This window comes from Sylvia atricapilla, chromosome 1 (assembly GCF_009819655.1).
Source record: "Sylvia atricapilla isolate bSylAtr1 chromosome 1, bSylAtr1.pri, whole genome shotgun sequence".
Classification (NCBI taxonomy): domain Eukaryota; kingdom Metazoa; phylum Chordata; class Aves; order Passeriformes; family Sylviidae; genus Sylvia; species Sylvia atricapilla.
This window is the reverse complement of record NC_089140.1, coordinates 45,233,666-45,260,552: the sequence shown is the minus strand read 5'-3', so window position 1 is coordinate 45,260,552 and position 26,887 is coordinate 45,233,666. Positions and strand designations below refer to the sequence as shown.

Genomic DNA, 26,887 nt, shown 5'->3' with positions numbered 1-26,887 from the left:
TTTTTTTCTTTGTGGTTAAGAAGATCAGAATGATGTATCTTTTTGCTGACAAGTGAATATATATTTAGTCAGTGTCTGAAAAAAATTTTTCGTAGTTGATTCTTGAATATGTTCCTAGAGCATGCACAGTTAGAAGCCAATTATGCATACATTTTAAAGATCCATATGGGAAATCAAAGATTCAGGCCCAAAGCCCTAGAAATTTCTGTAATTGGTAATTTTGCTTTGTCCTCATATTAGTACCAGGGCTACTCATTTGTTACTGTGTACCTTACAAACAGTTAAAACATCCGGATTTCAGAAGGAAAGGTGACCATAAGTTTACACTTAACTGTTATTTTTAATTAATGGGCTTCCTACTTTTTACCATACTAAAAGTTGACTTTCCAAAAGCAGTGCAAAGGATGAAAAAAAAAAAAAAAAAAGAGTTAACAAAAAGATTTAAATCATTATCTTTTAAAATTCAACCATGAAGCTCTCCTTTGCACTGAGGATTTCTTACTGCAAGGACACACAATGGACATGTTAGGAGACTGCTTGACCTTTTGAAAAAAAAAATATGTCTGCAGAATATTCTTCAGTAAACTGCCACCAAAACAAACCTATTAAAGTATAAAAGAGCTCAGAGGAAACTTTTGAAGCTGCATAGATACATTCAGTGCTTCTTGGGGAGGAAAGGAAAAAAAAGTAGAAGAGGAAGAATAACCACACTGTTCATGAATTTACTGATGAAGTCCCGCACTGTAATATCCCATATAATATTTACTCTTCTTGTTTTGATAGTGGAACTTCACATACTGCATTTCAGAAAAATTAGGAATATAAAATGTATTTTAGAAACATTTTTAAAATTGAGAGAACACTGACAAGTTAATCATAACTGCAATTTGGCTATTAAGACACTTTTTTTTTCTGGAGCAGGGGTACTTTTGAAAATCCCCAAACAAGTTTAAAAAATGTTTAGCTATCTAATAGCTAAAAATTGCAAAGCTGATACAAACCAAATTTCTATAAGCAATGTGTCTAGATGCAAAAGTATCCTAACCACTTCGCAGTGAAACAAATAGAGATTAAAATTACAACAACCCATGCAGAAGTAAAGCATCCAAAAATCAACAAGAGTAAATCATTATGTACTAAAGGCCTTACGAAATTTATATATACATATATATATATAAGTTGTATTGTTTAAAACCTGTTTTTAAAAGGTCTAGTTCCAGTTGTCCTCGTCAGGTCAAAAAGAAAAGCGGTCCACAGTTCAGGGGCCAGAAGCAAAGACATGGACTGTACCCCTCCTGCTCCTGCAAAATCCAGGCTCCAAAAGCCCCATCCCTGCAGACCTCAGGGGGTGGGATGGCACACAAAGAGGCTCTGAAAGGTATCTGGAACCATGCAATGCATCAAGGGCGTTTGACTGATTCTACTGTTGTTATCAAGTACCCAATGGAATTGCTTATAGTGAATTTGGCAATAATGCCCTATAGAAACAGCACTTTGAACTTATATAGTACCTTTGATCTAGGGATCTAAAAGGAGGGGTTTGTCAGTATTACTATTTCCATTTTACAGAGGGCGAAACCGAAGCAGAGCACATTTTCTCAAGGTTGCAGAAGAAGGCAGCTGAGAAAGGAAGGTGGACAAAGAAATTATCTCTCCCCCCCACACCCTCTTCTCTTTTTTTACTGCTCAAGCCAATCTTCAGGAATACTTCCTTCGGCTCTTGTCTTGAATTGGAATCAAATTTCTGGTGTCAAGAACAAGATCCTTCTGCTCATAGCTGCACACATAACTCCCCAGGAAGGTGATGAACACTCACAGTCTGCTGGCCTGATCTGGCAGGTTTTTCTTTGCCAGCTTCTGCCAACAGCTACCCTCATTCTTATGCTTCTTTTGACCAGCATTGTCTAAATGGGCAACTGTCCTAAGAGAAAACAGCATGACAAGGAAAGCTGCATTTCTCAATTCTCCAGCTTCAGGGCTGTCCAGGTAGTATTTCTTTTCCTTACTAGTGGGCACCAGAGGTTGCCCACAGCAGAGGCAGGCTGGTTGGGTGGATGATTGCTACACCCTGCATGGCAGGGGTAGTGGGGAGGAAAATAGGAATTTTTATCACCATTACCTTTCCAATGCCATATGAGTAGTGACAGCTAACCCACCCCTCTCCTGCACTTGCCCCACTGGACTGTGGCCCCCTGTCACCCACTGCCAGTTCCACCTTGTCTCTGGTTGGCAGCAAGCCTTACATAATCCTCCCAACAAAGCCCCAGCCCAGGAGAAATGCCCTATTTTAGGAAGCTCCAAATTCAAAATAAAGCGGCTTACGAGAAAATCAAGCAGCACTGTGAAAGAAGTTCCTTTAGTCTAACACTACATGCGACTGAATAAACCACTGGGAAAAAAGCAAATATTTAAGTGCAACTTCCTAAGTAAAAACTTAGAGCCTGTTTAAAAGAGGATCATCAGTGGAAAAAACTAGGAATAAAGATAGCCCCACTATGAACCGCACATCTCCCTGCTGCAAGAACTACAGAAACTGGAGGCTGGTGGGGGAAAAGAAGCTGCAAGAAGCAAAACAAGAATTTAATCTCCCACACCAGCTCGTGCCAAAGCAAATTTATACTGCGGGGGAAACAGAATAATATCCATCTTTCGCTGGTAACGGATGTTTTCCATGGCCACGTTGGAATATACGGTCCTCGTTTCATGTGGATGGAGGTGTGAATGTATTTTTCCCTCCTGGTATGTTAAACACAGACTTTGCCAGTTCAAGACAGAGCACGCAAAAAGTCTGCAAAACATTCTGCTGTGCAAGCCCGAGCACGCCGAGCAGAGGCCGCCACGAACGTGCCTTCACACGCCGCGAAAAAACCTTGTGCAATTCGTATTTTCCTGCTTTTTAAGACTCGCTAAAGAAGCGAGGGGCGGGCGGGGAGGAGGAGGTGTTGGGGGGGGGGGAGAGGGAAGTTCGCTTCTCCCATTAAAAAAAAAAAAAAAAAAAAATTGCATAACGAGATACTTTCTTTGGCAACTGCTTCCTGACAAATATTTACACGGGCAGAGCGGGAGCGCGTTTCCGCCGACGTGAGCGGGGCCCGCCGCCTCGCCGGGCTCCGGGCGCAGCCCCATCCCAGCGCCAGGGCCGGCTTTCCACGGCAGCCCCAGCGTCTCCGGACTCGGCCACGCGGGCGTTTGGGAAGACGGAGTTTCGCTACAGTTGGTGCCATGCATTAAAATAAATAAATAAATGATTTAAAAAAAAAAAAAAAAAAACACCCAGGCAACGAAACTCCAAATTAAACGGGGAGGGGGAAGGGAGCAGGAGAAAAAGAGCCACAATCGCCTTTTGCCCCCCACCCCCGACCACCACTTCCCTTCCCGAAGTGGGAGCCCGGGCCGATCCCCTCAGTCGCATCCCCTCCCTCGCCGCCTCCACACCCCTCAGGGCAGCAACAACTTCGCTCCCAAGCCGGGAACTCGGATCCTTCTTTCCCAGCTCCGGAATAAGGTGTCTGCGCCGCGCTCCCCCTACCCCGGCCAGCCCAGCCCAGCCCAGCCCAGCCCAACCCGGCCCGGCCTTCCCCCATCTCGGCCGCTTCCCCGCTCCCTGTCTCCCTCCGCCCTGGGAGCCGGGCACTATTTCTCCTCCTCCCTCTGCCTGCCCTGAGCGCCGGGCGCCTATGGAATGCCGCGCGCGGGGCCCGGCCGCGGCGGCAGGATACACAGCCGGGCCCGGCGCTGCTATAAGAACCTCCTTGTGAGCGACGCCATTTTAAGCCTCTCGCTCGGTTCGGCGCTGGGAGCAGCGGCGGCGGCGGCGCTCGGGGGACACAAACATCGCCGCCCCGTACGGTCGCCACCCGGGAGCCAGTGGCGGGGGCACCGCCGTGAGCGAGGAGGAGGCGGCGGCGGAGGCGGGGGGACAAGGAGGGAAAGACGGACCGGACCGGGATCGCCCGGGCAGCAGCAGCCGCAGCATCCGCCGCCGGAGCCCGGGAGGACCCTCCGCTCTCCCTTCCGACGTTAGTGCCGCTTTCTCCGGCGGGAACTTGGGGCAAACCCGGGCCGGGCCTCCCCGCGGCCGTGAGGGGGTCCAGGGTGTGCCCGGCGGGAAGGACGGGGCTGGGGGAGGGGGGGAGCGGGGGTGGGAGAGAGGTGGGGCGGCAGGAAAGGAAGAGAGAGCGGGCTCTTGTTTTTGGGAGGTCCGGACAGCTGCGTGGCTGCAGGAGCGGCAGCTGCAGCTCCCGAGGTGTCTCTTGGGAAGCTCGTCCTGGGGCGAGGGGGTGGCTGCTCTGGGCTGCAGGAGAAGGCGAGTCCCTGCTCCCGGCTCTGCTCTCGTTTGCAGCAGAGCCCGGAGTACTTTAATGACCTTTTTTATTATTATTTTTAAGATTTTCCCCCCTCCTTTTTAGGGGAGTACTAAGTCGCCGGTGGGTTGCAGAACCCCTCTGGCGATAGCAGGGGAAAGAGAGCAGGGTAGGGGTTTATTTGTACCGAATATAATTAATCACGGTCACTGCAGTCAGCGGGAGATAACTAATCTGTTGCCTTGTGGGGTTTCGATCTTAGTGGCACTGCATATTTGCTGGAGTGGTTATGCTGCTGCTTTTGGGTGTCACCGAAATGAAACTTTCCCGGAGCTGGGAGCAGTCAGATTAAGTTTTTTGACACCCACCGAAGCAGGGTGTTGTAGGGAATGACTTGGGCAGCGGGCGGTGTTGGGGCTGCCACGCTGCGAGGGGAAGCGCCCGCAGCTTCCCGTGGCCGGCTGGGGGACCGCGGCGGCTCCAGCCGCCAGAGTGCCGCGTTCCTGAGGGGTGCGGATCAACTTGCCGTTACTCCCAAAACTGTCTAGGGCACTTATTTCTCTAGGAGCAGGATCTCCAGATGTGTCGCTTTGTTGTTTGTTTTTTAACGAAGCTTAGTTCATGTCTATTGTGCGTGATTAGCTACTCCTAGAGCAGCAAGCTTTCTCAAATTTAGCAAAACCTTGAGTTTTTCCATAGTTAAAACTCCATGTAGGACGTTGGGCAGTTTCTTTTTGTATCTCTTCCCAAAAAACCTTCTTTGAGGATTATCCTTTCTGGGAAGAAAAGACAGACTCTGAAAGTACCGCGGGCAACTTACTTGTGACTTGAGAAATAGCAGTGTTGATCTTTGTAATCAGCTACTTCTTGATCTCTTTCTCATGGAGCAGCCATTGTTCTGACACTCTGTATATTCCAGACATCTGTGGTCTTCCCATCCCCCAAAGTATGCAAGTGGTGAATGGAGAGAGGCTGGGCTGGTATGCTGAGGTCGACGGACGGAAATCAAGGAGGGGTTTTAGTAAAACAGGATCTTTATGTGCCGAGACTACAGTAAAGGCGAAGAGGAGAAAACTAGCTGAGTGTCGGGGTTTTCTTGATCCTAAGTTCAGGCACACCAGACAGCAACTTCCCAGTTAGGATTTTGCTTCTGGATGACGAAAGGATACTGCTGCAAGGCTCCAAAGTAAAAAAGCTTAAGCGACAAAACTTACTGGTGTGCGTTGGCCCGAGCTAAAATGTGAATTTCAGTACCTAACAGTCCAGGAACCTAATGTTTATCTTGCACTTCTGATAAAAAGGTGCTGACAGCTGCAGGTATGTGACTGTTGTGTGGTTTGTCTAATGGCTGGTACTGTTGCAAATGAGGCTGCTTAGGTATTCAGGCAAGAGTCTGAGGCTCTCTAAATTCAGCTGCTCAGTACAAAATCATATCGAGTGTCTCACTGTTCTGGAGTTGTTCTAAAGAAATGTCATATTTGCTCTTCTGTTAGTTCAGATATTTTCTGTTTAGGTATAAACTGATATCCAGGGGAATGTTCACTTTGGTCTGTATGGCCGATCATTTCACAAGGTCTAGGGGAGAAATAAGTAAAAACACCATCTTGGAAAGGACAGTGATAGCTTGCATGATAGCTTCTAGGAGCAAGGATTTAATACAAAGTAAGTCTTGATTGGAAAAATCAGTTCTTCAGATGCTGTATTACAGCCTTATCACCCCAAGCTTCCTTTTTCTTGACTAAGTTATAAATAAACCGGGCTCTTTGCATGGTGTGTGTCTGCTGTGGCCACCACCAGCATTTTGCTCTGACTGTGGTGTGTCAGTAACTGGCTTAATAAACCTTGGCTGTGAAACCTGGTTGCCCTTCAGACATAGTGATTTTTTTCTGAAACTTGTGTCCATCTATCATGACTCTGCATCTGAATTAACATCCTGAAATACTGTGTTTTGAAGAGTTAAACTTGAGGTTTTGAGGATGTTAAAGGCGAGAGGTTAGTGCTAGTGGTGTTCTCAGGGGCAGAAAGGGAAGTGGAAAGAATGGAACAGGAAATATGGCTGTTGGAGGCTTCTGTCTCAGAATCTGAAGTCTGAATGTGCTGTCTGAAACTCCTGGATAAGGATGTTTCTACAGAATATTGTCCAGTAGGCAGACTACTGTGCCAATGCAGCAGTAATCAAAATCACCTACGTTAATTCATGGTTAAACTGGTAATGTAGGGGTTGTGGTGATCGTGCAGTTGCCTGCAGCAAAACTAGTTCTGTGGCTGTGGTAGCCTGCATACCATGGCAGGAAAATCAGGACTGACCTTACTTATCTTGAACATCATACTTCACAAAGCCTGATAAAACCTGTGAGAAACTGTGCAGGCAGCTGTGAATTGCTCTTGGGTCCTCAGAACATGCACTTGCAAGCTCTGAGCCCAGTGCCTTGCTGGCTAACTAGGGTGGGAACCTAGAAATGGCAAACTCCTTGGCAGTAAGTATTGTGTGTGACTCTTCTTGTCTCTTTAGTGTCAGGGCAGTGTTTCTGAATTTCCGGTTAAGCCCCTATTGAATTGGCTTGTTAAGGTAAGGCAGCCTGACAGTGGTTAACTTTTAATATCCATTTCTGGCATTTGATTCCAAGGTAAAACTTGCCGTAGTCTGTGATCAGGCTTTAGCCCAGGAGGGTAATGTGTTAAACTGTGCTGGTACTTTGTAGCCTGTGCTGCCTCTCATGAGAAGAAAGGAGCCAGAAAAGTTGTTTCAGTTCTGGGGGTTTTGTGCTGTTCTTTTTTCGCTGACAGGTAACTTCATGCTCAAGGGAGAGAACTAATGGAAGTCTAATTCTGGCATTTCTGTCTGTGTGGAACACCAAGTAGATGAGGTGAGCAGGTGAAAACATACCTATAGCTCAGCCTGACCTCATGAGTCTGTGAACTCTGATGATAAAGCAAATTGATCCTGTGCTTTTCTTGCCTGGGGAAGTGTGGATGCAAATGTTACTCTACAGCAGAACTTTTTGTTCGTGTTCCAGGTTGACTTTAGGAAACAGTGTACATTGGCTGGATTGGTATTGCAGAAGTGAAATGCTTTCACTGTTACTTAATACTAAATTAACTCTGGAGCCTTGTTTGAGGACTGATGTAGAAGGGTGGAAGAGTTAATGTAGTATTCTATGTTGCTGCATTTAAAAAAACAGTATGAGCTAGCTGGATTTTGCTGGAGTTGGCAAATGCACAGTGTGAACTGTACGTGTATTTGCTGGAACCAGCATTTCTGGGCTGACTTACTGCACTAAATAGACTTGTATAAATTGGAGAAGTTTGCCAACTCTGCAGCAACTGTAGCAAGTAGTTCTGTATTGTCCTGGCAACAATTCAGGTGCCCTCCAGTGGCCAGAAATCTTAACATCCTAAAAGTGCTACTAAATGCAGCTGCCTTGCTAGTTTATATTAATTTAGAGTAAGTTCAAGAAACCTCTTTTATTGTCAGGCTTCCTCAGCATGTTTGTTGTTTAAACAGTCCTTTTTGGAGTGTTGGTGTGCCTTATTGTCAGTAGTTATTCTGACGGACAAGCAAAGACAGCCACTTTCAGATTCATAAGTATTTTGTCAGTGTAATTACAGCTAATCACTCTGGTTTCTTAAACCGTGGAGGTTAATGTTTAATCCATCTGAGTTCAGGGCTGACTGTGGCGTTGCAGTCTAAGAAGAAACTGGATTATGGGTAGCTGCTTCCTCGTTTGGAGGAGAGAAGGTTTGCTAAGTTGTTCCTGTACTGGTGTGGAAATGAGTGTTTCAAGTTATGCACAAACAGGCCAGAAAGGTATTTCTGTCACAGTGTCTGTTGTTAGGGATGCACATGATTGTGTTAAATGACTGCAGAACCATTGTTTTTCTGATACACAAAACCGTGTGGGCAGGGAAACATGAGGCCTGGCAGTGGTTTTGTTCCTGTGAGTGTTGAATGAAATGTGGTATAATATTTGTCTGAGTTATCATAGGTTGCCTCTAAATGGTCACAATGGCAATTTTTTTTTTTTTTTTGTATGTGACTAGGTTAGACTAAAGAAATAATTTTGATCCTGTCTACTGCCAGGTCTCTACTACAGTGATCTTACTCAGTGATAAGTACAGGCACATGGACCAAAAGCTGTAAAACTGTGCATATTTATTACACGAGTCCTGCTGGCAGACTAAACCTTGGATAGGAACACTGTCTCATCCCTAGCTAAGATGGGAGTATGCATAATGTAGATATGAGTCCTGCAAATAAAAGGCTCCTGCCTAAGTTTTCTAAGCTCTGATAACAAAACTGTTCTCAGTGTTTTGACCAGCTGTGAGGATACTCAAACTTAGTGAGTGCTGCACGAAGCCCTAGTGGGAAATGTGTGCCAGTGACACAAAGATCCCAAATCCATTGCTGAACAGAAGTGACTTAGTAACTGTTTGAGGCTACTTGTTTGTGGTGCTGGTGCTTAGTTGGTCAAAATAATTAAGACATGAGAGTAACTGTGGTGATAATCTTGTTATGGCTTAATGTGAGTTCATAAAATTGAAACTGGCATACCAGTTCTCTAACACTGAGCTACAAACTGCTCTCAGGGGATTGATGTGTACATTACGTGAGGAACTTCATTACTTTTGGTCTCAAGTTGGATGTGTAACACCACAGTTGTATCTGAAGCAGTTTTCACATCATGACAGTTAAGATTATCATCAGCTCCCACCTTGGACAGTCAAGAGGATACTTTGGTGCTTGAGATCTATTTTGCCAACTAATAAAGTTTTTGCTGGTGCTGTGGTGTAGTGGCTGATGAAAAGCTCTCTTCAATCATTACTTCCAAATGTGATCTGATGATTTGTCAACTTGAACACAGCTGCTGCTTATAGCTCTTAGAAACAACCAGAAGTTTCTAGAAAGAACAAATAAATACTTAGGACAAGAGAGTGTTTTGTTTGCAGATCCTGTTAGAAGCTGCTGGTATAGTTGCCTGTGATTTTGAATGCAAAGGATTGGGTTGACAGACCCCTTGTAACTCCTGAATGTTCTCTACGTAAAAGGCAAAATAACTGTGCTGTGGATCCCAACACTTAATTTCTGAAGTTAAAAGATCCACTGCTGTGAAATTTCAGCTCCTGCAGTGTAAGTATGATTTGAAGTAAGAGTGTGTGACTGTGTAAGTAAAAAGGTGCTTTCTTTGCGTTGCATAGGATGCCTAGCCATGCGCCTCTGGCCGGCATCAAGCAAAATTATGTAGGGGAGTGCTGATGAGAAATTATGGTGGTAGGTAACTGCTGCCAGGTCCATTTATACATACCTGTGTGCCCCATCAGTCTGTAATTCTGCCAAAGTTTCTCTAGGATGTCTGTCCTAAAGAGTGAAGTACTGTGGTTCTCCCTTCTTCCAAAAGGAGAACCTTTATATGTTATCACCAGCTTCTTGTTTGGGGAGGTTTCCTGGCAGGCTCTACAGTTTCAAAGTTCATCTTCTAGAATGGTAGTGTGGATCAGTGCCAGGATGAACTTTTATTTCTTTTTTAGTAACTTTCTGATGTGCTTGTTCCGAATTCTCTTCCAGGTTCTCACCGTTTTGTACAATAGTTGTCTGAGGTATTTGTTGGCTGACAGTGGCTCTCAGAGCACTGTTAGCTCTTGCTTTATTGGGAATTCTAATGGGTTGTTTTGAAAAGGGTACTTAAACCTTAGTACCTGTGAAGACCCTGATGACTTGCACAAGCTGTCAGTGCCTCACGCTGTTAGTTGCTCAGAGAGCAGCGTGGACAGGGCTGCATCTGGAAGAGACCCATCTGCCAGTGAAATCTCCGACCTCCACTTGTGATACCTTTTGTTACCTGAACTGTCAGTCTGTGCAAAGTTGATCTTCAGCAACTGATTAAAACTGTCCACATTCTGGGAGGCTTTCTGTACTTTAGGTGAGCAAAATGAAATGTGGCTCTTGCTACCCTTATGTTACAATTTCAAGTGCACTTGAAACTTAGGAGCTGCTGAACGTTGCAAGCTGGGTAGGAGGTATGATTCTTTACTAGCCTGCTTTCTCTTTTAGGAGGTAGGGAAGGGTAAAACAGGTGAGTGTCCTGTCATGTCAGAACACTCTGTAGTGCTCCAGAGATGAAGTGTGGCAGACTGGAGCTTTATAGCTGTTGTAAAGTTCTTGTGACCCCTTTCTCTCCTCTGTCACATTTGCTTAAGACTATATTGACTCCAGAACAAGCCTCGAGTACTTTGGAACTTGTAAAACCTAAGTCTTTTCTTCAGTAGACATTTTTTGAGGAATATGTTCTCTTTTTAAGTACAGCTAACTCAGTGTTAAAGTCTGGTCAAGGCTACCAGACTTCCTGCATTTCTGTTTCATCAAGCAGTTGTAATCAACTTGGAAAAGTCTAGCAAGAAAGAAATATTTACATGTTGTTTGCTTTAGCCAGTTGGCATGTGAATAAAAACTCTGTTCAATACTCTTGGTCTTAGATTGCTGACATAACTGAAAATAGAGAGGCAACATGTTATTTTGTGTGTGGCATGAAGTGAACCCTTTCTAAAAAAAGGCCCTTAGAGAAGCCTGTGTGGGGAGGTTTTTCTGCCTTTGTTACAGAAAGCAATTTTTAGATAATCTGTAAGGCTGAGAAACCAGAACAATTGATGTAATAGTGATCTGGGATGCCTGAAGGAAAAAGGAAATAATGAATTGGAAATGAAGCTGTGAAGAAGAGTGGCTGAAACAGAGGCAACTTGCAGTGAGCGTTGGCAGATCTGCAGCCCTCTCCCATTTTAAATCTCTGGATTATCTGGGCTAGTTTGTTGCCTCTTCCAGCATGGCTTAAGGATGCTGAAGGCTTGGAAATTGGAACCTTTTAACCGTTGAGGTCAGTAAAGCAGATATTCACAGTTCTTCATTTCCTGAAGTTTGTTAGGAAAAACAAACCTTAGCCTTTCAGTCTTAATAATAATAAGAGAATTTAAAGACCATTTTAACACTTTTGCACATTCTGGGTTCAGAGTCAAATTTATTATGATCTGATTAGCTAAATCTAAGATAGATGCCTTGCAAACAGCAATACAGTCTTCTAACTTTCTGCAGGCATCAGTAGGATTTGTTGTCTGAAGGATTCCTGCGTGGATAAATTTGAGCTGGATGGATTATGCAGGATACCAAGTTTATCACTGAAGAGAAGAGAAATACTTCACTAAGCAAGAATAGCATAATGGTTGGAGGGAATGATGCTAACTAACAAATGTTGCTGGAGAAACAACTAGAGCAATTTTGCCATAAGGTAAAGTTTATGAATGAGTTTGTTCAGTTGCAGTCCAGGATCAGTGAGATGGATTTCAGTGTGAGCACATGCTGTGGCATTCAGGTCAAGATTATTGGTAGCTCTTAGTTTTCAATGGAACTTCTGAAATAGTTCAAGTTGCTACATCTTGGCACAACACTTAAATATAGTAATACTGCTTCATCTCTTGCCATGGCACTTCTTCTGAAGTAGTAGTAGAGGTTATAGATCAATGTTTCTACCGTGTAACTCAAAAAAAAAAGTAGAAAAGCTTTAAACTGTGAAAACCTATAGTTTTTTTTTTTTTCCCTTTTAGTGAAGAAAGACTGCATGGTTTGGCTTGTTTCCTTTTGATGTTACCTACTGTCTAAGTTTCTTCCACTAGGTTAAGGTGTCTTGTCATAAGCCACCTGAAGATGTTTTTACATAGTACTAAACATCACCGTGTTAAAAGCAGAAGGAAGCCTGACATTAATATAAAATACATTAAGTTTTATACTCAGTTTCCTAATACTGATAATAAGGTAAACCTTAATTTTTCTGTCTCTAAAAATATGCAAGTGGTGCATTGCTTTGTTTAATGTGATAATTTACAGACCATAACTGTTACTCAAGAGCCACTTTGCAGTGAGTTTCAAAGTGGCTTTTGTCCATTCAAGTCTTTAAAGCAGTGGTGTGCAGAAGTCAGTATTGATGAGTGATTTATTTCCCAATGGTCTAGGCCTTCTAATACTTACAACTAACTTCAAAATGATCTACACTCACTGTATGTGGATATTTCTTTTAGAGGGGACAAGGTGACTGAGGACTGCAAATGCTACTTTTCAGGACAGAATATGGGAATGTTCTTCAGTATTTGTTTACTGCATATGGAAATATATTTCAGGAAAACTATTGTTGTAATCCTCTGTGGTACCTTTGTATGAGAAAAATAATTTTTTTAAAAAATGCAATCTTCAGAGTGAAATTCAAGCACATTCTGTACCTATTTTCAAATAAAGTATCTTCTGTTCATTTTTTACAAAAAAATGTAAACTCCAGCTGTTTTTCCTACCACAAGCTTCTAACATTCTTTAAAACAGAAAACACAAAAAAACCTGTCCTTCCAGGACTTCTTACCAAACTCACAGAAGCATCTGGTACGTGAAGGATCTCCAAAATTGCCTACAGAGGTACTTTTACCCGAGCTCAATAAAGCCAGATAAAAATTCTCAGTTTTCTTTAGAGTCTGCTGGTGGATGTAGGAGAGAACTTTATCCACATTTGGATAAGGACTAATTAGAAATTTACAACAGTTTGAATTATATCTTCATAAGACTGAGTAGAAGTAGGTTTGCCTGTTGCAAGAGCCTTTGTATCTGGGGCTTAGTTATACCAAAAAATGCTTAAAGACAGTTCAGCCACTCCTGCCTAAAGTGCCTTTATACTGTGAAAGCTTTTTTCCTGATGTTTCCTCTGTCAGTATTGTCTTACTTGGATGATTCCTCCTCCCCCACACTTTGTTTTCTAGAAAACAGGCTAACAATTTCCAGGGGAAGATTAAAAAGGGTTGTTTTGCTGTGATTGGGTTTTTTAATTCCTTAATTGGATGTATTTTTCAAATGCCCAACTTGAAAACTAAGGTTAATTAGGAAGCTTCTGCTACATTAAGAACTGAAATATAAAGACTTGGGTCATAGAAGTGAGTGCCTCTGGGGTTACTAGCTGTGGAGCTGCTGTTGCCTGTATATTTTGGCTACGGGTTTTTGTAAAGCAGATATACAGGTAATATCATTGGCAAGCAGCTAAGACCAGTTATAAAATCAGACCCAAAGGATGCTTTCAGTAACACCTTGGGAATGCTTGGGAATGACTTCAGAGTGCTTGGAGGAAAAACTGTTTTTCCCTACCAGTACTTCTCTTCCCTTGTGTGTAGATGATACAAATTTTTAACTGCTGGGACTGTCAGAAGATCTGCTTGTTCTGTGTAAACAAATGTATCATTCAGAACTGGTGAGTGGTTTAAAATGCAGTTGCTTGGCCTGTCCCAGATGAGCCAGAGACAAAGAACAGGGTGACATGATCAGGAGGGGTGTTTGTGTGCAGCAGTTCATGGTGTTTGGATGGATTAGTCTGGATTTCTTGTGCAAGTTTCAGTAAAATACTTCTCTCAAATAAAGGATTTATAGCAGACTTACAGACTTTGACTTGCTTTATAAAAGTGGTAGGGGTGGGGGTGGGGAACTACTTATCAGCGCTCTCAGCTGTAATTTGAGTCAATCTTAAAGAAAATTGCTCAGATTTTAGAACTACAGTAGGCTTGTTGACTTTCTTGGCATATGCCTAACTATTCTCCAGAATCAGAAATCAGTATCTAATAAAAACACTTGATCAGAAATAATACCTAATACTTCTTTCATTCTGTTTAAAAATCAAGAAAATTGAATTGTCTTCTGTAGTAATTTGAAATTATTAGCTCGTGCCTTCTAAGCTTACAGATGCCATGTAATACAGCCTAGTGCAAGGTCTTGAATTGCTCTTCACATGAGTTGCTTAATACATAGTCTAAAAAACTCCAGCCTTCATTTTAACCCAAAGCTGCTGATGCTTGCTAAGCAATTGGATAGTCTCATGGGGCAGGAGGAGCTTTTTGAGAAGAGTCAAGTCCCAAAGCTCCTAGCAGTACATTCATGGGAACTGTATAATGTAGTATCTATCAGAATTGCCATTTCTGAGTGCCTGCTAGCCTTCAAACATCAAAAAGTTTGTAGGAGCTTGCAGCTGTGCTGAGGTTTGTAAAGTATACTGAGCCCTTGTCTCTTCCTGATGCTTGAGATGTGTTTGGCTGACCTTGTACTGGTCCAGTTTGTCAAGAAAATAAGCCGCACAAATGTTTGGATGTAGCCTGGTGGTGTCACTCCCTTTGTAAGTGTGTTGGTTCACCTTGAGAGTGACGAACAGGAAGACAAAGTCAGCAGCTTGCCTGGACTCAGTTTACCCCTTTGTAAAATTAGAAAAGAATGTGAAGGAAAATGAGAGAATGTCTGTTCAAGTGCAGAAAACCTAAAACCAAACCCTGCTTGCTTTTGTTTGGCAATTAGTTTGAACTTTTAGGATTAAACCAAATTCTCCATCTAAATAACAATTTTAAAAAAGCTACCAGGGATTGCTGGAGGGCTACAGGTGTATGAAATGCAGATCAGGATGTTGGAACTTGTAGATGCAGCTAGCAGGCTGATCAAGGGTCAGCATTCCAAAGACTGAATGCCTGACTGGTAATGCATTTCTGAACACTCAGTATTCTTCATTGCTGTTTTGTAGCTGTTCATCAGTGTTGTTTTGGAACAGTGCTGCTGTTCAGTGGCTACTCTGGTCTGTCAGATTTTACCTAATGGTAGAGCTGCTCTTCTGATCTCTTTAGGCTGCTGAAATTGAAACAGCCATTTCAGACTGCTGGTGCTATAAGCCAGTTACCTTCACTGATGCAGAATTCAACAGTGGAGAAAATTACAAATATTCTTCCCAAACCCCTTATTGCATATGGAAATCTCAGGTGGTAGTAAATGTCTCAAAGCATAGTCACTGCTCTTAACATAGTGGTAGATGAACCAGTCAATTCCACAACCAGTTTGGTGATCCCTTTTTTAGCACAGTCCTGATGGGAGGAGATGGGAAAGTTGTGGTAGAAATAAATCTTTTTTGTGCTAAGCATATTGAAAATTTCATATAGCAGCTAGAACATGCCAAATTCTTTATTGGAAGTGTCACATCTGACTTAGAGTGAGGACTACAGGGAGCAAAGATACAAATTTGACTGTTACTGCTACTCCCTTCTTTCTCTTTGAAAGGTGTTAATGGAACTCAGAGTAATGCAGAAGACCTGCAAAGAGCTATCAAGCTTTTGTATAGGCACTTCCTCAATTTAGCTACTCATTACAAATTTTTTAACAATGGTGGACTGACAGTATGATGTAAGTTTTTTCTTTCCCCTTGCCATTAATGCTCTCAAACTCCTAACTGCATGTTGGAAGGATCCATGGGTAAGGGACTGGAAAAAGCGTCTGTGTGTTCATCTTCCATGTCTGTTGTCAAGAGCAGACTGAGTCAGTCTCTTCCAGTTTGTGGAGAGGAACCAGTTTAGAGTTTCCAGCTGCACAGAAGGATGCTTATTGTATGTTGTGTAATGTCTTGTATCAGCTTAATGCTGTTTATCTGCTACAGATGCAGATCTACTGTCCATTTTAAAAGAGCCAGGGAAGGGTTGCTGCCAAAAGTTGTGGGACTACAGAGTCAGGACAAACAGCACTGGCATTTGTACAGCCAAGCAACAAGATTGCTCAGGAGCTGCTGGAGTATCTTGCAGCTGGCTCAGAGTCAGTGAAATACAAGTTTGTCCCACCTATCCAGTGAGACTTTTAGAACTGAAGGCCTGCCCTCTGTTTAATTATGATTTTCAAAAAGGTGTTCCTGAAGGAAACTCTTTAACTGGGAAGTCTGTTTACACAAATCCTGTGTCAGGTGGACTTGGTTCTCCTGACGCAGCGCTGCAGACTTGTCCTTTCAGGGTTACTTCCTTGTGCAGGATGGGCACGGCTTTAACACCTAACAGCACAGTGAAGGCTGATTGCTGCAAGAGATGGTTTTGCTCCCTGCACAAGCTACCACTACAAATGTTTCTGCTTGGCTGGCTCCCAGAATAGGCTGTCACCAGCTCTGTGTCTGTGCTGGAAACAGTGTGGGATTGGGGGAAGGGAACCAAGTGAAATATAAGTGACCTGTTACGGAGCTGTAGCCTCGGATCTCTCTTTCTGGGTTATTGAAGAGATAGGCACAGACTTTTGGTACAAATACTTCCAAATTGCTTGGTGATACTGAATGGAGGTGTATACTGAAAATTTAGATGAGGCATTTGATCATATTTCAGTGTCCTTAGCCCCAGCTATCTTGGCTTTCTGTACAAAAAATGTGAGTTTGGTGACTCAATGTGTGTGCAACTGAAGGACATATTTTTTCTTTTTTTAATAAAGCTGGTTCAATTTTTAGTTTTAACTTCATGGAAGAGGGTGTTTTTAGGATGAAACCTTTATTCTTACAGGACAGGAAGGGAAAAAAGGAGGAGGTGCAGTTATAACTCTTCAGGTAGTCTTTGTGCAGCTTGCCTTACATGGTCATTTCAGCTTTCCCCATGAGAATTTATGTTGTATCCCTGTATCAGACAGTTTTTCTAGTATCTTTTAAGTAGTTTATCTTTGAGGGAAATGAGGAAGTCTGACATTTAGCCATTGTCTTTGTGGCATTTCCAAATTCTGGAATTTAATATCTGAACTTCATCTTATGCAAAGATAGAGGAGTAAAAAAATAGCTCTATCATGGTCAGTCTTCGATTCTTGTTCTCTTGCAGCTCTAAGAGAATACCTTACCATAACCTGACAGAAGAAGTCTGGGTGATACATGGTGTTCTTTTGCATGTCTCTCCATGGGGGTTTGTTAATTAGCATTTCAGTATATTCACTGTAGTAATGAAATGGCAAGATGTGCCAAGTCTTAGTTTGGAATTCCGGTGTTCTAATGTGAAATCCTGTCTTACTAGTTCTGATTAGTGTTTAATAAGTTCTAATCTTGTTCTTTTTTAGGATATCTGAAAGGGTGCAAGAAAGAGTTCTGGGAGCATAACAAAGAACATGGCAACTCAAGGTACATAATGCATTACAATTTCTGTTACTAGAATTTAGAAGATTTCTTATCCCTCTCTTTTTAACTTTTCAAAGTCACTTAGATTGAATATTAATACTTTACACTGGAAATCAAACCTTCAGACAAGTCTATTGTAAGGTCTGGACGGCCACAATAGCAATAATTGTTCTGTCTGTTCCTCGGGTGTACATGTCTGCATTGGTTCAACATAAAGCCTCAGTTTAAAGTTGCTGCTTGCTTGCAGTGCTGAGGAAGTTATTTATAACAGCTTATTTTAATTTACAATCTCTGTCATCTCTTGTAGCATTAATACATGCTGGAGTAATTCAACTAAGCTTAATTGTTCACCAATGATTTCTTACAGCTGACTTGATGGAGCTGGATATGGCAATGGAGCCAGACAGAAAAGCAGCAGTCAGTCACTGGCAGCAGCAATCGTATCTGGACTCTGGTATCCATTCTGGTGCCACAACAACTGCTCCCTCCTTGAGTGGCAAGGGAAATCCTGAAGAAGAAGATGTGGACACAACACAAGTGCTGTACGAGTGGGAGCAGGGATTCTCCCAGTCCTTCACCCAGGAGCAAGTTGCGGGTAAGGGCCTTTTCTATTACACCGGTTTGCCTGGACATGCAGTTCAACCATACAGAAACCTAACTACTCAATTACTGCCAATCTGGATGATAAGCTTTTCATTCCTAGTTTGAGGTTATTATGACTTGTCTTGTTTTCAGATATTGATGGCCAGTATGCAATGACTAGAGCTCAGAGGGTGCGTGCAGCTATGTTCCCTGAAACTTTGGATGAAGGAATGCAAATCCCATCCACGCAGTTTGATGCAGCTCATCCAACTAATGTGCAACGCCTGGCTGAGCCATCCCAGATGTTAAAACATGCTGTTGTTAATTTGATAAACTACCAAGATGATGCTGAACTTGCAACTCGTGCAATCCCAGAACTGACCAAACTGTTGAACGATGAGGACCAGGTAAATATTTTCTTTGTCTGGGTAAAGCTTGCTTTTGGAGCACCTTCAGTGACCTTAAAACTAAACGCTCTGTTCAAACATTTGCGTTAGGTGGTGGTGAACAAGGCTGCAGTTATGGTTCATCAGCTGTCCAAAAAGGAAGCGTCTCGCCATGCCATAATGAGATCTCCCCAGATGGTGTCTGCCATCGTCCGTACCATGCAGAACACAAACGATGTGGAGACAGCCCGGTGTACTGCAGGGACGCTACACAACCTCTCACATCACCGCGAAGGCTTGTTGGCAATCTTCAAATCAGGAGGCATCCCTGCTTTGGTTAAAATGCTGGGGTATGTGCACTGCCGAGGCAGTACTTGTGTTTTGCAGTTGGATCTGCTAGGAGCGGGTACTCATGAGGATTTTCCCTTCTTTAGGTCCCCAGTGGACTCTGTGCTGTTCTATGCCATTACAACTCTTCACAATCTCCTGTTACATCAGGAAGGAGCCAAGATGGCTGTCCGTCTTGCTGGTGGGCTGCAGAAAATGGTGGCCTTGCTCAACAAGACAAATGTCAAATTCTTGGCCATCACAACAGACTGCCTTCAGATTTTAGCATATGGCAATCAAGAAAGTAAGGTAGGTACCTCTGGTGCTGAAGTAGTTAAAATGAGCAAGCTTGTGATGAATGACCTGACAATTCTTGTGTACTGACCTCCTGACTCTGAATCTTCAGCCACTGGCTTTTGCCAGTCAGTCCTGACCTTGCAAGAAGGGTGGGATACAGGAATTCTCTTTCAGAAATGCTGCTGTGCTTACAGTGAGACTGCAAAACTTACAGTCCACATAAGCAGATGGAATTCCCAGATGGAAATGCTTTTTTAGGGAACTGTAACCACGAGGGGTGTAAGCCAGCAAGGTTTACTACCTGCTGACATGTGTAGGAAGTGACAGACAAATATTATTTTTGCTGTCTTTCAGCTGATTATTCTGGCAAGTGGCGGGCCCCAGGCTTTAGTAAACATAATGAGGACCTATACATATGAGAAACTATTGTGGACCACAAGTAGGGTGCTGAAGGTGTTGTCAGTCTGCTCCAGCAACAAACCTGCTATTGTTGAGGCTGGTAAGTACATTGTACTCAATGCTAACTTAAAAATCTGCATAGTGCTTTGGGATCAGTTCAATCCACCAAGAACAGGAACTGCCAGCATCAAAAAATGAACAATGATCTATAAGTCCATAAGCGGGTTTGGAGGCCTTTAGTATACAGAAGTATAAAAGGGTGGCTGTTCTTAGTAGCTCCACTGTGTAGTTAACTGGGTGGTGGTAGTGGCTGAATGTTGCAGGATGCATCCCTGACAATATACACACATTTAAAAGGCCCAGTGTCACACAGGGAATTTCAGGGGGTTGTTATTTTCCTGTGTGAAGAAGGACTATGGCCCAGCCATATTGTAATATTAATGACAAGAAGGATCCAAAAACTTGTGAGATTTTTGCACTCAGATGTCAAGGAAGAGAAAGACCTGACTGCTCACAAGTTGAGCATCAGAGTATGGTGTGAAATCTGAGTAATGGTGTCAAATCTGTACCATCTTCCAGGTGGGATGCAAGCTTTGGGGCTCCACCTCACAGATCCAAGCCAGCGTCTTGTCCAGAACTGTCTCTGGACTCTGAGAAATCTGTCAGATGCTGCAACAAAGCAGGTAAAGGGCTTGTCTGAGGGATCAAGAGTAAAAGTCAATGTAGTGGAAAAGAAGACTTAACTTTTTCTTCCCCCTTTTTCTGCAGGAGGGCATGGAAGGCCTTCTAGGAACTCTGGTTCAGCTTCTAGGATCAGATGATATTAACGTTGTGACTTGTGCCGCTGGCATCCTTTCTAACCTTACCTGCAACAATTACAAGAACAAGATGATGGTGTGCCAGGTTGGTGGCATCGAGGCTCTCGTGCGCACAGTTCTCCGGGCTGGAGACAGGGAAGACATCACAGAACCTGCGATTTGTGCGCTCCGTCACCTCACCAGCAGACACCAAGAAGCGGAGATGGCTCAAAATGCAGTTCGTCTCCATTACGGACTCCCAGTGGTGGTAAAGCTGTTGCACCCACCCTCACACTGGCCTTTGATCAAGGTAAATAATGGTGAAAAGCCACCAGAGCTGAAACCAAAAACTGTTGCTTTTTAAAATGTAACTTTAGAAGTGAAGAATACTTGGTTTCCAAGGTTTTGGGGATATAATTTGTCTGATGGAGAAGTTGCTTCACTTGAGCGACTTAGTGTTTTGTCTTGAACATTTGAGATGAACTGATTAAAAAAAGAAGTCACTAACAGCAAGCACACCCCTCCTGCTCTTTTATTCCCCACCCTGTTCCTTACCTGCAGGCTACTGTTGGCTTGATCCGCAACCTGGCTCTGTGTCCTGCAAACCACGCCCCGCTGCGTGAACAAGGTGCTATTCCAAGGCTAGTGCAGTTGCTGGTTAGAGCACACCAGGATACCCAGCGACGCACTTCCATGGGCGGGACACAACAGCAGTTTGTGGTGAGTGCCCTCCCCTGACACTGCATCCCTCAGAGTCCTCTCCAGCTCCTTGTTTGTCAGGGCAGCTCAGCCCTGTAGTGCCTGGGCTAAAGTACTGTTGTCTTATTTGCTCTAGTTCACATTATCCACTGTGTGCTGACAGCTCTGTCTTAGAAGACCTGAGATTTTTCTTTAATCGTGCTAAAACCTTGGTTTTTATTTTAATAACCTCTTAAGCATTTAATTCTGAATGTTAGAGCTCACATAAATTCAGGTACTGCCTACTCTGGCAAGGAAGGTAATTGTCTACCAAACAACTGTAAAGTCCCTCCTCAGAAGAATGGGCTTAAGAATGCTGTCACAGCTTATTGCATATTTGCAAGGGTAGTTAGAGCTGTAAAAGTATAGAGAAGTTGTGCAGACTCTGTACTTGTTAGCTCTTTGGGTACCAGGTCAGTGTGACAAGATCAGTCTCAATTTGATTATTTTTATCCTGTTAAACACATGAGCAAAGTGGGGAGTTGCTTAGCACAGCAAGTGGGAACAGCATCTACTAGTACGAGAGCGTAGGTAATTCCTGCAGAGGCAGGAAGGGACCTCTTTATTACTGGTAACTGCTGTTTCCAGCTTAGTAACTGCCAGGCTAATCCCAGTTGTAAAAAAGAGCTGGTGTTACCAGAGGGGAAGTTCATAATAAAAGCCTGAGGCGTTCCACTGGGATGCTTCAGGCACTGAATTTGGGTGGGTAAACTGAGTTGACTCCAGCAGTGATGTTAAGATTGAAGGCAGCACTTGGGGGAAGCGGGTAAGTGCAGGGGACAAGTTTGGTTGATTAATTGAAACTGCTGATTGGCTTTTTGACAGTCATTTAAGAAGAGAGCATACCATATCTCAAATTCAAAAATGCCTTTTCTCTCCCTTACTAGGAAGGTGTGCGTATGGAAGAAATTGTCGAGGGTTGCACTGGAGCCCTGCACATTCTTGCACGTGATGTTCATAATCGAATCGTAATCAGGGGTCTAAATACCATTCCACTGTTTGTGCAGGTAAGAGCTCAAGACAGCACTACAGTACATCTTAGGAAAAGAAGTAAAATAGCTCTTGCACTTTCTGGGTAGAACTGCTAAGTCAGAGTGTGCTGAAGAGCTCATTTCAAGGGCGAGCGCTAATGAACCCTCCTCATGTTTTGGTTGCAGTTGTTGTACTCTCCCATTGAGAATATCCAGAGAGTAGCTGCTGGTGTACTTTGTGAACTGGCTCAAGATAAGGAGGCAGCTGAAGCAATTGAAGCTGAAGGTGCAACTGCTCCTTTAACAGAACTGCTTCATTCTAGGAATGAGGGTGTTGGTAAGTGGACTTAAGGCTGGTTTTGTACTTGTGTTAGAAGAGTTGATAGAAGTCTTGACCTTCTACTGAAATCACTCTTCCTTTTGGCAGCAACCTACGCAGCTGCAGTGCTGTTCAGAATGTCAGAGGACAAACCGCAGGACTATAAGAAGCGACTTTCAGTTGAGTTGACAAGCTCCCTGTTCCGGACCGAGCCAATGGCCTGGAACGAGGTGAGTTCTGTGATCTGTGTTAGCAATTCCCTGGGGAGAGCTCACTTCTGTGTTCTCCTTCCTTCCAACAGTGAAGTGTGGATGCCATCAGAAGGCCCAGCATTACACAGCTGTGTGGTGGCTGTACCTTCTTTACTCTCTCTGTGTTCAGGTGCAGCTGCTTTTTCCCTGGCAGACAGGAACAGTCTGTTCTCTGCTGCTGAAGTGTGTAATGCTCATTATGCTTGCTGGTGTGCAAAACTGTATACAAGAACTTTGTACTTATCTGTGTTGCTTGTCAAAACCCAATGAACTCTGGATACAAAAATAGAAACATGAGTGATGTGAGGGAAGCATAAATATAAAACATATCCTGTGAGGCTTCCATCAAGCCAACAATGCAGGATTAGTAATCTTGGCCTGGGAATGCAACTTGTCCTGAGAACTGATATTTCAGACGTGAATATGTTTGCAGGCTCATTATCACACATGGTTTTTTTCATTTTTAATGGCTACACAGTAAATTGAGACTGAAGTCAATCTGTCTGCATGGGATATGGTGAATGCTTCAGTCATTCTTTGTCTTCCCACAAATTCTTAAGATTCAGAAGCCTAGTTTGTCTTGTCTTGGATGGATCTACTATGTAAGGGGCAGTAGCCTTTAATTTGTACTATTTCAGTGCTTACTTTTCTGTTTTCCTGAAATCTGTATTTACCACAAGAATGCATGAGGGAGAAAGCTAAAATGGAACATCTCTTTGAGACTGGAGTTAGGCAATTGCTCTGCAGCTCGGCAGTTACTTCTGTAATTGAACAAATGAGAGAGGTTCCTTCAGAATTCTTAAAAGCTCTGTAGCTGGCTTGGGAATATCTGACTTGCAGGATCTGGACAGGTGTACCTGAGGAGTGTTCTTAGACCTACCCCATCTTTTTCACTCTCAGAGAGAACCCTCCTTCCAGTGATCTGGGGATTCCTAAATCTGACTATTACATGCTGGATGCAGATACTTAGCTAAAAAGGCATTTAATGTTGACAGCAGTGCTGCAGTGCTCACTGCAGAGAAGTTGTTCAGAGGGATTTGGGGCAAGCTTCACAACTTTTTAAACTCAGAATTACTGGTGCTGGCTGAAAGACCCGATGTTAAAGCTTTTGTAATTCTTTGTGTACACACAGACAGCGGATCTCGGACTGGATATTGGTGCCCAGGGAGAGCCTCTTGGATACCGCCCAGACGGTACGTGTCTTCCATTCCCCTTGACTAAACTTTCCATTGGATGAAGTCAAGTCATAGATTTTAAAGGAGAACTGCAAATGAGTGAAGAGTGAATTTACTCTTCAGCAAGGTATTGCAAACTGACAGGCGGACGGGGAACTGCCGGTTCAAATAACCAGTTTCTGCAACACCCCTGGCAGCGCTGAAATGGGCGCCATATGAACATGCAAAACCAGTGTCTCTTGTCTGAGTCCTGTGGGAACACCTCCTGCTGAGCTGTTGTTTCCAGAAATCTTTTCCATTCCTTACAAATGGACTTGACAATTCCAATAGTGCAGTTTTTCTTTAAAACAACAAAGCTGGTATTGAATGTGTTAGTCTGCGTCTATAGATTTGAACGGCAAGCCTATCCCTAAGGATTCTCAGCTATTTTTGACTAGTCTTTCAGAAGCAAGTCTACAGTCTTGGAGCCTGGTTTTGCTGCAGTATTGTTGAGTTTTAGTACTGTTGATTGTGCAGACTAATGGCTTGGCTGGAATCTGCTCATGCTTCTGACTGCAGTGTGCTTTGTCTGCAGAATCCTACTGGAAGGCTTTTCTGAACAATGGAATAGCCGTTAAGGGCAGGCACCAGATTGTGTTGAACTTGGCTGAACTAGAAAACAATTAGATGGCTACACAATCTCCTCACACACTGATACTTGCAGCTTCTGATGCATCTAACATCTGTTAACATTATGCTTTTTTTCCCTCTGCCACCTTTAACTTTCTTAGATCCTAGCTACCGTTCTTTCCACTCTGGCGGATACGGTCAGGATGCCTTGGGTATGGACCCTATGATGGAACATGAAATGGGTGGCCACCACCCTGGTGCTGACTACCCAGTTGATGGTCTGCCAGATCTTGGCCATGCCCAGGACCTTATGGATGGGCTGCCTCCAGGTGACAGTAATCAGTTGGCCTGGTTCGATACTGACCTGTAAATCATCCTTTAGGTAAGAAGCTCCAACCTTGAATTTAAAAACAAAACAAAAAAAGAGAAAAACAGCTGACTGGACTGAGGACTTGGTTGGCAGGGAGGGATTGGCTCAATTGGGTCCCAGTGTGCCAGAATAATGAATGAATGCTCTGGAGACACACAGTGAGCAGTGAGCACACTCCAGACTGACTTCTGCCGTGAAGTGTGGAAGTAATTAACTGTAATGTCTTGTGCACCGGCTTCATGCAGTCTTTATGTGTTACAACAGCCCTTTACAACTCGGGAGCCCTGACACCTGTGTTTTTTCTCTTTGCAGCTGTATCATCTGAGTGAACTTGCATTGATTGGCCTGTAGAGTTGCTGAGAGGGCTCGAGGGGTGGGCTAGTATCTCAGAAAGTGCCTGACACACTAACCAAGCTGAGTTTCCTATGGGAACAATTGAAGTAAACTTTTTGTTCTGGTCCTTTTTGGTCGAGGAGTAATAATACAAATGGATTTTGGGAGTGATTCAAGAAACGAAGAATGCACAAGAATGAATTGCAAGATGGAATTTATCAAACCCTAGCCTTGCTTGTTAAAAATTTATTATTTTTTTTAAATCTCTGTAATGGTACTGACCTTGCTTGCTTTGGAAGTAGCCTTTCTTTTTGCAGTAATTGTTGTTAGTTTTTTTTAAAGTCTCTCGTAGTATTAAGTTATAGTGAATATGCTACAGCAGTTTCTAATTTTTAAGGATTGAGTAAAGGTGTAGAACACTAATTCATAATCGCTCTAACTGTATTCTGAATAAAGTGTAACATTGTGTAGCCTTTTTGTATAAAAAACTAGACAAATAGAAATGGTCCAATTAGTTTCCTTTTTAATATGCTTAAAATAAGCAGGTGGATCTATTTCATGTTTTTGATCAAAAACTTTATCTGGGATATGTCTGGGTAGGGGCCAGTAAGAACTGTTTATTTGGAACCTTGTATTGGACAGTTTACCAGTTGCCTTTTATCCCAAAGTTATTGTAGCCTGCTGTGATACAGATGCTTCATGAGAAAAAATGCAGTTATAAAATGGTTCAAAATTAAAGTAAACTTTTAATTCATTCTGTGTCAAATTATTTCAGATCACAAAGTATATTTGTGTGTTAAGAAATAGTCCTGGACTTGCACAATCGTTTTAGTGGAGGGAGCCAAGATAATTTACCTCTTTGATCCCACTCTGGCATAGTTACCCTTCATAGCCTGGAGGTTTCCTGCTGCAGTGCTCTGAGGCACCAGTCTGCCCTGCTTTGCTTTGGCAGGTTTCTCAGCGTGGGGCAGGTCTAGCCAGAGGTGAGGCAACTCGACTTTCTGCCAGGCCTGCCAGCGCCACATCTCTCTGGGCTTCACAAAGGGCAAACAGCCTCACCTCAGTTCCCCTCAGAGGTGCCCCAGCATTAGGGTCAATGAAAGATCCTTTGCCCACAAGCTCTCAGCTGGTTCAAAGCCCCTTCCAGGTGTCTTCAGTGTTCAGCTGCTGTGCGAGATGAAACCTGTGTGTATCTGGCTTCCCTTGAGGCAGCACCTGTGTGACTGCAAGGGGACACTGCTTCTGAGACTGCTGGCTCAGCCACAGACTGCACATGTGCACCGTGCAGCTGTCACCGGCTCTGTGGGAGCAGCACTCCCACTGCAGGCAGCAGTTTGCCAGCAGGAGATCAGAGCAGGCCCTGGCTGCAGAGGCTCCTTGCTCAAGATGCTTGAAAGCTGAAGGGAGCCACGCCAGCCTGTTTCCCCTTCCTCTGCAGAGAGGGCTCACACAAGGAATTCAGCTTTGTTCCTCTCAGCCATGCTTGGCTACTCGACTTACTGTAAGACACTACACCAAATAATAGCCAGCACTTAACTCTTCCCAGCTGTTCAGCAATGAAAGATAGTGGTATGTGAAGTAATGAAAGAAAACAATTCCTGTAAGACACACAAGGAATCTGAAATCTGTTTACCTGGGGCTGTTTGCTTGCATCCACATACTCTGGGTAATGGGGCTTTGAGAGCAGGGGTGTAGCAGCAGCTCTCACAGGCACCTGCACTTGGTGGGTGCACTGACAGACGCACACTTATTAACCACAGCACATGTGGAGAAGAATTTAACTCTACACACACTCTGGGATCTGCAAGGACGTTTTGTAGGGTACCAACTTTTACTGGGGGTTTGACAAACTGCCAGGGTCATCGTCATACCTGTTCTCAAAGAACTGCAGCTAGGAGCGTTGGCAGCTGAGCACAACACTCCACCCGTGCAGCTTAAGCTGTGCAGTGCTAGGCAAAGAAGGGGCACACAAAAGGCTGCTGAACAGAAACGTGGGTAACATCTATCATCCTTACATGGCGCACACACAGCCTCTGTGATCATAGTGATTGGCTCTGGTTGCTTGAGGTGAACAATATTGTCTGT

General features: G+C 43.6%; 1 protein-coding gene across 2 annotated transcripts; it reads left to right on the top strand.

The window, feature by feature from the left end:
• Window positions 1-3,771: 3,771 nt before the first annotated feature.
• CTNNB1 (catenin beta 1) lies at window positions 3,772-25,556 on the top strand. 2 transcript variants are annotated; one of them, XM_066321384.1, is made up of 16 exons: window positions 3,773-4,019; window positions 17,191-17,251; window positions 17,616-17,843; window positions 17,984-18,237; window positions 18,328-18,566; window positions 18,651-18,852; window positions 19,195-19,339; window positions 19,819-19,922; window positions 20,008-20,346; window positions 20,598-20,756; window positions 21,662-21,781; window positions 21,932-22,082; window positions 22,173-22,294; window positions 23,448-23,508; window positions 24,261-24,481; window positions 24,782-25,556. In XM_066321384.1, the coding sequence occupies exons 2-15, from the start codon at window positions 17,239-17,241 to the stop codon at window positions 24,467-24,469; spliced, it is 2,346 nt and encodes a 781-aa protein (XP_066177481.1). In that variant the 5' UTR covers window positions 3,773-4,019; window positions 17,191-17,238; the 3' UTR covers window positions 24,470-24,481; window positions 24,782-25,556. The 2 variants fall into 2 exon arrangements, with proteins under 2 accessions (XP_066177489.1, XP_066177481.1); XM_066321392.1 differs by lacking the exon at window positions 24,261-24,481 and having other exon boundaries at window positions 3,772-4,019.
• The last annotated feature ends 1,331 nt before the right edge of the window (window positions 25,557-26,887 follow it).

Excerpts from the sequence above, each read along its gene's own strand:
- CTNNB1 (XM_066321384.1), top strand. Across the intron at positions 17,844-17,983 it reads CACCCAGGAGCAAGTTGCGG|ATATTGATGGCCAGTATGCA; the intron begins GTAAGGGCCTTT and ends TCTTGTTTTCAG. Across the intron at positions 18,853-19,194 it reads ATGGCAATCAAGAAAGTAAG|CTGATTATTCTGGCAAGTGG; the intron begins GTAGGTACCTCT and ends GCTGTCTTTCAG.